This window comes from Idiotropiscis lumnitzeri, chromosome 18 (assembly GCF_059441095.1).
Source record: "Idiotropiscis lumnitzeri isolate Australia: NSW breed Sydney's pygmy pipehorse chromosome 18, RoL_Ilum_1.0, whole genome shotgun sequence".
In the NCBI taxonomy this organism is placed as follows: domain Eukaryota; kingdom Metazoa; phylum Chordata; class Actinopteri; order Syngnathiformes; family Syngnathidae; genus Idiotropiscis; species Idiotropiscis lumnitzeri.
In genome coordinates, this window is record NC_142408.1 from 420,554 (window position 1) to 431,469 (window position 10,916).

Consider the following 10,916-nt stretch of genomic DNA (forward strand, 5'->3'; position numbering starts at 1 on the left):
ATACACACGGCAAAAAAATCGGAACATTAGAGGAAAAAGTCAGAATTTTCACAAAGCTAATGTCAAAATATTTTGGATCAAAATGATTATATTGGTAAAAGGGTCCTCATTTTATAAGAACAATTTTGCACAAAAGTCTGATCCAAGAAGCTTGTCAACCCTCTTTGGATTATTGTAAATCTCTCTGTCCATCTGGAAATTCAATTAAAAAAAAAAAGAAAAAAGATCAACAGCAACAACAGCCATTTGTTTGTGTTAAAAACAGTCTGTTCTGCTGAATGGCGGGTAAAAAAAAAAATGACCTTCAAACTGAAGACACAAAAGCTTTTCACCATCTTGTGACCTTTTCCAACAAACATGTTTGAAAAATATTTGAAGAAAAAAAACAAAAACAAACATCTGGGGCCTCAGTGGACAATCTGTCGAGACGTTACAAAAGCGAGAAGAAGCTTGTAAACATTGTCGCTCACCAAATAATTCACGTGGATTTTTATATGATGGAGAATTTTCAATTTTACAAGAATAAAATCAGAGTTCTATGGAGTAACAATAAATGTTGTCGTTTTTGAGAATAACATTTTATTATGATAAATCCTGATTTAATTATTATTCTATTTGTGTTTCGGGACTTGCAGATTCACTCATTCACAGATTTTTTTTTTCGAATATATTCTTTGAATATCTTTTTCAATTATTGCTTTGTTTTGTTTTTAGCAGAGCCAACACTTATTCAACAATTTATTTGGGTTAATTACTTTATTGTTATTATTGAATCAACATTTCTCAAATTCATTTTCTTAATTGAATTTTTTCTTCATCTTGAGTTTAGCGGGTAACCACAGTGCCCCCTGCTGATGGCATTCAAATGGCGCACCCTCCTGCGACTCCACAGATTTGCGCTTTCTGAACGATGACTTGACGACAGACACGTCAAAAGGTTATCGTAAAGAATCTTTATTTCGCAATACAATAGCATCTTCGTTTGAATATTACAAACAGCGCGACGGGGAGGACGAGGAGCGAGCGTATCTGACAAAGATTGCGATGAACATGCAGCCCAGCAGGGACACGGTGGAGGCGGACAGGACCACCACCACCACGCTGCCCACCGCGTTGACCAGGGCACCCAGGCCCGCGCCCACCAAGATCTGGGCCAGCTGCACCATGCAAGTGAGGGCCGCGCAGTCCACGCCCGTGCCCCGCGACGACTCGCCGCCGCCGCCGCGACGATTCATTTCCTCCTGGCGGAGGAGGAGATCAAGGATTGGTTGATGATGAATTTTTAGTTGTTTTTTTTTTTTTTAAAGGATGTCTACATATAGATAGAGATAGCGTGGATGGCGATGGACCAGTCGCTGGCAAAGGAGGTGCCAGTCGTTGATTTGTCACATGCCTCAGCGCACGCAAAATGACCATTTTGTTCCATCTCCTCTAAACCTGATCATAAAGTATCAAAACTATTTTTTTTTCTCGGACATGCTGACAAAGAGCGGGCAGCCTCGCTTGCAAAGAATGGCAGTTACCTCCTCCTCGCGCTGGTACTCCGCAATGAGGTTGAAGGGGATGGTGTAGAGCGTGCTGGACATGACGCCAAAGACGCTGCACAGCACCAGCGTGGCCATCACGTTGGGGAAGAGGCCGATGAGGCTGGTGCCCAGGCCAAACACAAAGTAGCCCAGAAAGTACAAGCCCTTCAGGCCCACGTAGGGCAGCAAGAAGCGCTGAATGTCTTGATGCCCAAAAAAAAAAAAAAAACAATTATTAGGATCACACCCATTCTGCAGAGAGAAAAGCAAAACATGCCAGTTGAAATTCTGCCAAAAATGCAAAATCAAAATGATGCTTTTTTTCTTGAAGCCGATCGCAACGAAGCCTTCTTCCAAAGTTCAATTTTTTTGCAAACACGTCACGAACCCAAAAATGATCTTACATTCATTGTAGTCTAGTGGCCATTTCCCGGATAGGGAAAAAAAAGCTGTTTTTACTCGATGGGGTGTTTTTGCGCCACAAAAACAAATCCTTTGATCAAATGAACAAGCGCTTCTCCCAATTCATTTGTTCAATCGAGGTTTTTCTCGTCCTTTTATCAAAATCTTCCCGCGTGTTTCTTTGACGAAAAAAAATGGATCGCAAGTGAGCGTCCCATCGTAAAAGCTGCCGAAATCTCGGCTCGGCTTCCTGCCGATCAGGATGAGCGTGATTGCGAGTCGCTCAATCCTTCCTTCCTTCCGCTTTTTCCTTTCTACTTGTCGGAGCTGGCTTCGAGGAACGCTTCACAGGCCACGTCGTCAATCGTACCAAAAAGTGCACTTACAAGAGAAGAGAGCCGAGGACACGGCGTTGATGCACAAACCCCAGCAGCCAATTTCCACGCCGCGCTCGTACGCGGCGTAGGCCGTGGAGTTATGCTCGGCGTACGGGTCCCCCTTGTAGATGATCTGCAAAGAAAACGCACGGAGGCTTTTTTTTTTCCTTTCCGTTTGTTCGATTGAAATCAAAGCCTTATTTGATGGCGATGCGTTCAATGCCTTCCTGCGGCGTTTTTCACCTTCCGCCATTGAAGAGGCCGATTTTCACTCCAGCCTTTCGACTTTCACCGATTGGGTCAAGAGCCACGCCTCCAATAAAAAGCGTCACGCTTTCATCCATGCCGAAGCGCGCATCTCAGTTCTCCGTGTGATGCCGATAATTAATAACGCTCAAGCGGACCGTTTGTCCGCGAGGGGGTGACACAATCCTCATCTTCTATCGTCGTTCATCCGGGTGATTCCATTCTTTTCGCAAGTCAACTCCACACGGACTCATCCGAGACGGCTTTATCGGCTTTTGGTTAGGACTGCACGAGCGCGTTCCAACGACGACCGGTCTCATTCTTTTGGAATGGAGGCCGACCACGTTCATTGAGATGCCTCGCAGAGAAGTCTCGCTCCGTCATCAATTCATCATTGTCAATCGAGCCAATAACAGTTGAACGGGAAAGTTTGGACTTTGAAGGACAATTTTCAAAGAATTTCATTTGGAGTCATCAAACGTGGCCGCCATGCTCTGACTGACTAAATAATGAAATGGCAAATTGGCTCTAGGCAATTCAAATTTGAGAGCAATCTGAAAACATGCCGATGAGCGGCAATTGGAGACTTTTTTCACGATGGTTTCATGGAAGTTGAGCCGGCTTGAGCGGCGGTCCTCACCTGTCCCATGAAGTCAGTGAAGAAGAGCATGTTGCAGAGGAACGCCGCCCATCCCAGCAGGTGACTGATGCACAGGTAGCGGTAGTGGCTCGGCATGCCGATGATGGCTTTCAGCAGCGACTTCAGTGTCATCCGCTCACGGGCCTACGCACGCACACGAAGAAGCGTGCAAACGCACACATCGCCTTGGTAAACCTCCTGAGAAGTCATCGCAATGAGCAGCTGATTAATTAGATATTTTATAATATAATAACTGATAAAATTTCCATACACACACACACACAAAATTTTTTGATAATATTTAGATTTTTAATTTGTGGGTGCCTAACTCGGAAAATGTGTCGACTGTCGTTTTGAGTAGTAATATCACCATTCACCACTAGATGGGAGACATGGCTTAGTGTCTCCCAGCGTCACAGGCGGCTCGGGAAGCAAGTTTTCTCCATTTCGTATCATCGATTGCAACAGATGGCATGTCAGCCCATTTGATTTGAATTTCTTTCAAGTCGCTCGCCGGGTCTCCTGGCTGGAGTCGTTTTATCCTGCAAATGAATTTCAATGCAAATGGGCAAAATACTTTTTTGCGGCTTTGAAATGGCTTTGCAGTGAGATGATTTTTGGAGAAAAACAATGCACAAAACAAATTCTTGCTCTCGTTATTTGTTGCTTGTTCAGCGGTTTTGTGCCGCCCTTGAACGGCAAGAGATGACAAATTGTGGCGCGCTGCAGCATTCAATTGGCCTGTCCCTGAAAAACAGTCTTCGCTGAAGTCTGCTTAAAAATAGCAAGATGCAGCGTGCGGACACTCTACCTCCTTGCTGGGCTGTTTGGCACTGGAGGTGACGGCGTTGGCCTCCCCGAGAGCAGAGAAGGACCGCTGTCGGATGTCCGCGACCTGCGGCGGCGGCGGGTCCTCGGCTTCGTTGCCCAGAGTTCCGTAGCCGTTCCGTTGGGACCCCAGACGCCTCAGGGCGCCGAGGGCCGAGGGTCGGCGGGCCAACGCCTTTTCTAGGGGCTCCTCGGGAATGCTGAAGAGATGCACGGTGAGGAAGACGCTCCAGGTGAGCGCCGAGAAGAAGAAGATGACCTGGTACTCGGAGCCCAGCAGCTGGCCCAGGATGGAGTGACCCCAGTCCATAGCGCCCACCAGGTAGCCGAATGCTCCGCCAAGACCTGGGAGAGAACACATCATAATAACGGGAAAAAAAAAGGCAAATACACACTCATGAATGCGCCGTTCGCCATTTATAACCATCACTTGCACACGCACCCAAAAAAACGGATATTTCGAGACCGATGCTGATTGCAATATTGGACTGATTGACAATACTTTGACTTTACAATAGAGAGGACAAAAAACAGCGTCCGATTAATTGAGGATTTTTGGGGGGGGGTCGGGGGGGCATTTGTTTTGTAATGTATGTAAAAAATAAATCTGTACTAAATCTTATTTCTGCAAAATTGATCAAACCAGCAGTCTGATCAATTGGAAATGAAGGGAATAAAAAGCTCTCAGGGAGTCGGGAAACTTGCAGTAATGGAGCGTTGTATAACAAAGTGACTTTTGCTCGCCGCAGTATGTCGACGAATAATGCGTCTGCAAAATGACCGTGCATTACTTTGTACGAAAGGCTTTTGAAAGTGAATTCCTGGTGAGCACGCATCGAGTGCTCCTCCTCCTTCTGTACCCTCCATCTCACCCCCGCATTCCAAGAGTCATGTGCACGCGAGGCCTCCGAGTTTGGCTCAGCCCAGACCCATGACTGCAGCACATGACCGCTGGATTACGTGCAGCCGCACTTTGTCAGACGCTCACATCAGCACAAGCCTTCCACGGAACATGAGTAGCATGGTGTTCTTCTCAACTGGAGTCCATGAGTCATAGGTCAGAAGTCTACACACCCCATATGTTGTGACATGTTCACTTCACCACTTGAAAAAAAATCCATTACGTGATATAGATTACGATTGAATAAACGAGTAATAAAATAAAACATGTCACTTATGTGTATATCCATCCATCCATCTTCTGTACCGCTTCTCCTCACGCGGGTCGCGGGGGGTACTGGAGCCTATCCCAGCTATCTTTGGGCAGTAGGCGGGGGACACCCTGAACTGGTTGCCAGCCAATCGCAGGGCACACAAAGACGAACATCCATCCGCACTCACACTCATACCGAGGGGCAATTTAGAATGTTCCATCGGCCTGCCATGCATGTTTTTGGAATGTGGGAGGAAACCGGAGTACCCGGAGGAAACCCACGCAGGCACGGGGAGAACATGCAAACTCCGCACAGGATGGCCGGAGCCGAGATTGAACCCACGACCGATGCCGTCTCACTGTGAGGCCATCGTGCTAACCAGTCGGCCACCGTGCCGCCACTTATGTGTATATATATATATATATATATATACAATTCAATATTTAGGGAGTTATCATTATTTTATTTACATTTAAACTGTGCATGGCAGCAAATGTCATTTGCTTTCCTCGAAACATTAATGAGAATGGGACAAAGGGACTTCAGAACCACAGGAGCGATTTTGCCGGATAAAACGGCACATTTGAGCAAGCCTGGTTTATTAAAAATGGATTAAAAGGAACTGCAACTGTGTCAGGCTGTCAGCATCAAAGTGTGCAAAGACATTTTTGCCTCTTAAAGCGCCTTGAAAAAGTAGACCGACGGCGCTGCCAGCCAATTTCAGGCACTCATTTAGTGGCTAGCTGCTAGCTAGTAGCTGCTAGCTAGCGGCTGCTAACACTGCTAATAGGCGCCGTAATCACACAATGTAAATGAAAAGTTTTCAATTATCCTTAATTAATAATTGAAATTGATCTCAGGATGAAGCGGTATTGAGGATGTTGGCAACAGTTTGTACAAACAATTTTCAAGCGGCTCTGACTCGGCAAATCAGGTGAACCGTCACGCCGACAAACAACATCAAACTAAAAGCCTGCCAAGGCTTTGGTGTCCTTGTCTTATTTGGTCACATTTCATTTTGAAGTTGAACTTCTCACTGCGAGTTACGATCACGTGTCGCTGCGACTGGCTGGTCAGGCTTCCCGACAGCGCACACAAAATAAAAAAACATTTCTAAGGCTTTTTTTTTTTTTAATTCAGGTAGGAACTCAAATTAGTCGAGGACTCGTTTCACACCTTCTCGCCGCAGAAGCAGCAGAACTATTCCCATTGCTTGAGTATTCGATGATACTTTGTGCTTTCCGAATGCAATTTCTAAGATCTTTATGGCATCATCAGAAGATGGCCAAGAGATGAAACAATCAGGAGACACACACACACACACACACACACCCATTCGTTCCGCCCACCTGCATGCTTGGAGATCAGTTGAATGGGAGAACAAACGATTGCTTTCAACTCCCACTCGGCAAAATAGCGCTCTTTTTTTTCTTCCAAGCTGATTTATTCATTTTCAACGGCTCTTTGCACCATTGAAAAGTTTAGGAATAAAAAAAATATCTATCTGATTATGTCTTCTCTTATTTTACAACCCACAAAGTTGTTTAGAACATAAAATCCAATGAAGCAAAACCGGAGAAGTGAAAAGTGGACGTGATTCTTACCAGTTAGCAAAGCGTGATAGTGGAGGCCTCGCTCCTTGTCCTGGTGGGAGCACACGTCAAACAGGTAGGCCTTGATGGGCCCGTCGATAAAGTCGGCGGCAAAGTCGAACAGCACCACGCCGAGCATCACCACCGCGATGGCCCACGTCCGCCGCGACGACCTGTCGGCGATCAGCGCTGCAAAACAACGGCCGGGCTTATTCTTATTCGGGCGGCCATCACGCTCTCGTCAACACGATGACAAAAGGAACGTGAGCCAAAGCCAATGCGGCATTTCCAAAACATGGATCTGTAACGCCAGGGTGGCCGTGAATGGAAGAGCTTGCAGGCACGCCGGCAGCCAAACGGACTCTTCCAGATATTAGCATCATCTTTAGCATGCTAATGCGCCATCGAAGGGGAGGAAATGCTGCGAGCGTTAATGAGAGGCTCCGAGATTCTGGCGGGCTCATTATCGCCACAAAGTAATGACTGAATTCCAATAACGGATACATCGTGGATGGTTGGGCTTATTGATCTGGGGGGCATTCAAGATGCGAAGCCGCGAGGCGTTCAGGGACCTCCTCGCTTAAATGGCAATGAGGGGATGACCACATTCGGCTTGAAAAAGAAACTTTGTTACTTTACTAATTTCTAGATTTTTAAAAAGGTCGACTTATTTGGAATGGCAAAACTAAACCCTAAAATGTACATTGTTTATAAACAGAAGAAAATTCTTTTGGGACTTTCTCTCCGCTTGAATGCTTCCCACCCGTTTTGTTATTGAAGCTAAATAACACTCTGCGGACAGCCCAGACGCCAATGCAGTTTTGAGCGAGCACAATCTCAAAATTGTGATTATGTAGTTTTATGTCGCATGCTTTGACGGTGACGGAATTGTCAGGGCTCGGAAAATGTGACACAACACGTCTGTGAGGTCAAGCCCTCCGTTTGGGAATCCCGAAATGCCTCACGATGTCCAAATGTAAACATCACTTTCCCTTTGGTCCGTGTTCCGTGTCGTACATTTGTTTAGGTATTGTCTTTAGTGAGTTCTATGTTGGTATTCGTGACGAAAAGTCACACCTGATAAAAAGTGACGTTTGACAGGCGTCCCTAATGCGATGTCCACTGAGCAGTCACTTGAAACCGGCAGATCAGCTCATGTTTGAATGCTGTTCTCCAAAAAAAAAGAAAAGATCCTATCCGGCTCATTCTCGTGATGCAGCCTCGCCGAGAATTTTTGGGTTTGTTTTTTTGGGGGTAAAATTTAACAGCAGCTCGTATGAACAAAGCACACATTGAATTTTAGTCACAAGTTGCAAATGTGACCGGCGTATTTGATCAAATGCGCCTTTTTTTTTGTCAGATGACGACTCAACACAAAGAACGCGATCGTGTTGTTACAGAGAAAGCCGCTTGGGGCGAGAGGAGAGTTGAAGGCGGCACAGACGCAAAAACCAACAAACGCCTTCAATGGACGTGACATTTTGAGTCTTTGACAAAAAGTCGTCGGAAAGGCAGCGGAAAACCAAAGAAGACAAAAATGTTCAATTGTTAAACTGCAAGGACAGATTTTTCTTTTAGGAATGAATGAATTTTTGTTGACAGAAATTGAGAGTTTGAACTGGTGAAGTTTCCAAACATCATGAAAGTTTTTTTTTTTTTTAAAAAGAGAAAAAAAAACATTTGTGTCAATGTTGGACGAGATGCTTTTCCAAACACGCGAGGTTCAATAAAGACGACATTTTTTGTCGATTCGATTGTCTTTGGTCGTTGGACTTTGTTTCCCTGACCATTTGTCTTGTTTTTTTTAAAAAGTCGTACATTAGATTCATTCAAAAGTCCATTTCTGTCCACGTTACGACGCCAACCGTGGAAGAAATTCTTTTTTCTTGCGTCCGCTTTGTCGTCGGTGTTTTTGCGGTCGGTTCGTTACGATCGCAAGCACTTTGGGTTAAGTTCAAGGAGACTTACAAATGTCTTTGATGCTCGCCCAAAAGACGGCACCCACGTAGAACGTCAACGGTACCTTATCGGCACGGCAACGGAGCCTCCTTTCCTCTCTTTTGCTCACCTGAAATGAGCAGATCGCCGTTGAGGAACATGGCGATGCCCACCAGCATGAGGAGGCCCAACGTCACGATGTAGGGCCGGCGCCGCCCCCACGGCGAGCGGCAGTAGTCGCTGGCCGAGCCGATGACGGGCTGCAGAAGGAAACCCAGGATGGGGCTGATCAGCCACACCAGGCTGTACATGCTGCGCGGCAGGCCCACGCTGAGCAGCACCGGCGTGACGAAGGCCGCCTCCACCGCGTAGCAGAATTCCCGTCCGAACATGACCAGGCCGTGGAGGATGAGGCGGCCCCGCGAGCGCCTGGGCGGCTCCACCTGCCCGAAGACGGCGTCCTCGCCGCCGTCCTTCGAGCCGCCCAAATCCTTGGAATGGCGGGGCGAGGACCTCGCGGGTTTGGCCGGCTCCGGGACCCGGCAAGGCTGCGGCCGGGCCGACCGGTCCTCGGACAAAAGGGTCATGATTGGAGGGGAGCAATCTGTGGACGAAAAGGTCTAAAGAGCCGCTCCTCGCACGGGGGCGGAAAAAAACGGCATCGCCGAGCGCGAGACCCTCACGGCTCGACCGCTCATGTGAGTCCTCGCCGGCCCGTCCGGGGAGAGCCAAGTTGTGCTCCGGCAAGGGAGGGAAAGAGAGAGGAGGAGAGAAGTCGGAGGCATTTATGAGATTAGCAAAGGTCTCGTCCCCTGAGCAAGACCTGAGGCGGCTCATGGGAATGAGCGAGGCCTCACGTGCATGCGAGTGTGTCAGGTCGCATTCAGAAGATCCGTTGAGAGACGAAAGTCACAATGCGACAAATATTCGATTGGACTTTTGAAAAGAGAACTTTTGAAGACACGCGTTCACGGCAAAGTCTCAACAGAGCGCATGTCAATACACTTGATTTTTTTCCCATAATGTTGATGGCGTCATCATTTATGTTTTTGGGGCGGCTCTTGTCAAGTCATTGAAATATTTTTCCAACGCACCGGCAGTGTAAGTCCGTATGATTGATGTCGTGGAAAACTATTGTTGTGCACGGAGCGCTTTTCAAAAGGAGGCGATAAAGGAAGGCAAATGTGAATTTCGATTTGCCTCAAGTCGGCCCATCCGCAGGTGGCTGAATTTCATTTGAAGTTCCTTCAGATGATAATCACACCAGTTGGACAATTTTCTCCGAAAAGCTTACAGGCGGGATGTTCTGGCGTCATGCTTCTCAGAGACAAAAAGCCACAGTTGTTTGTGAGGAAAAATGGGGAAAAAAAAGATGCATCACATGTCCTTTTTTTTTAGCTTTTCCAAAGAGCAAAAAGATTGTTGGAGCAATTGATCATTTACTCATCCTATCTTGTCACCAAGCACTGCAGGCCACATTTTTGAAATCCAGCAAGTTTCTATCCAGCTTGGTGAGGCCTGAGCCGGTTGACTTTGGACGAGAGGCAGCGTGGTTCACACTCACAAGAACGCCTACACAACATTTACAGTCTTTGGTACTTTTTGAACGTGCGAGTAAGCCGCCGTAAAAGATCGGCGCAATTTGGAACCTTCTTGTGCTATCTAGAGTGAATTATAAAAAAAATGCAGGGATTGCCTACTGGGGCGCCCTCCGGTGGCCTCTCGGCAGGACTGCAAGCCCATTAAAATGGATGGGGGGATTTGTTTACGTTTTTACCTCCGAAAAAGTGTCTTTGCCAGCGAAAGCAACGCATCATCTCGGATGGGAAGTCACAAAAAAACGATCACTGGTTTTAAGGTACCAGCGTATATTTTGAATTTTAGATGACAGGAAAATAAAAATGCGCGTGCAAGAAAAATCAACAATCAAGGATTCGGAGCACTTTTATCCAAAGCATCGGTGGTGACGCTTAATATTCAGGTTGGGAAAAAGTTTTACTCTAGGTTGGTGATTTCACAGCTCGCCACATTCTTTTGACACGTTTGAAAGCATTCGCCGTCTGGGGAAAGGCAAAGAAATGTTAGTTTAACATCGCGATCTTCTGCTTAAGAAATCGCAACGAGGGAGCATGAACGTCATCGGGCTCAATTTTCCGCCTGCTCCCACTGGATAATCGGTGGCTTGCGACGGCACATTCTCGAGTCTGAGGAAA

General features: G+C 46.7%; 1 protein-coding gene across 1 annotated transcript; it reads right to left on the minus strand.

Annotated features, from left to right (window-relative positions):
* Nucleotides 1-933: 933 nt before the first annotated feature.
* Nucleotides 934-9,444, minus strand: slc45a2 (solute carrier family 45 member 2). Its single transcript, XM_088281564.1, has 7 exons — nt 8,834-9,444; nt 6,778-6,954; nt 4,003-4,364; nt 3,192-3,335; nt 2,315-2,438; nt 1,524-1,729; nt 934-1,241 (listed from the first exon to the last, which is right to left on the minus strand). Exons 1-7 carry the CDS (start codon nt 9,288-9,290, stop codon nt 990-992), a joined length of 1,722 nt encoding a protein of 573 aa, XP_088137690.1. The 5' UTR covers nt 9,291-9,444; the 3' UTR covers nt 934-989.
* Between the last annotated feature and the right edge of the window lie 1,472 nt (nt 9,445-10,916).

Excerpts from the sequence above, each read along its gene's own strand:
- slc45a2 (XM_088281564.1), bottom strand. The coding sequence starts at position 9,290 with ATGACCCTTTTGTCCGAGGACCGGTCGGCCCGGCCGCAGCCTTGCCGG. Across the intron at positions 3,336-4,002 it reads CCAAACAGCCCAGCAAGGAG|GCCCGTGAGCGGATGACACT; the intron begins GTAGAGTGTCCG and ends GTGCGTGCGTAG. Across the intron at positions 1,242-1,523 it reads AGTACCAGCGCGAGGAGGAG|GAGGAAATGAATCGTCGCGG; the intron begins GTAACTGCCATT and ends CTCCTCCGCCAG.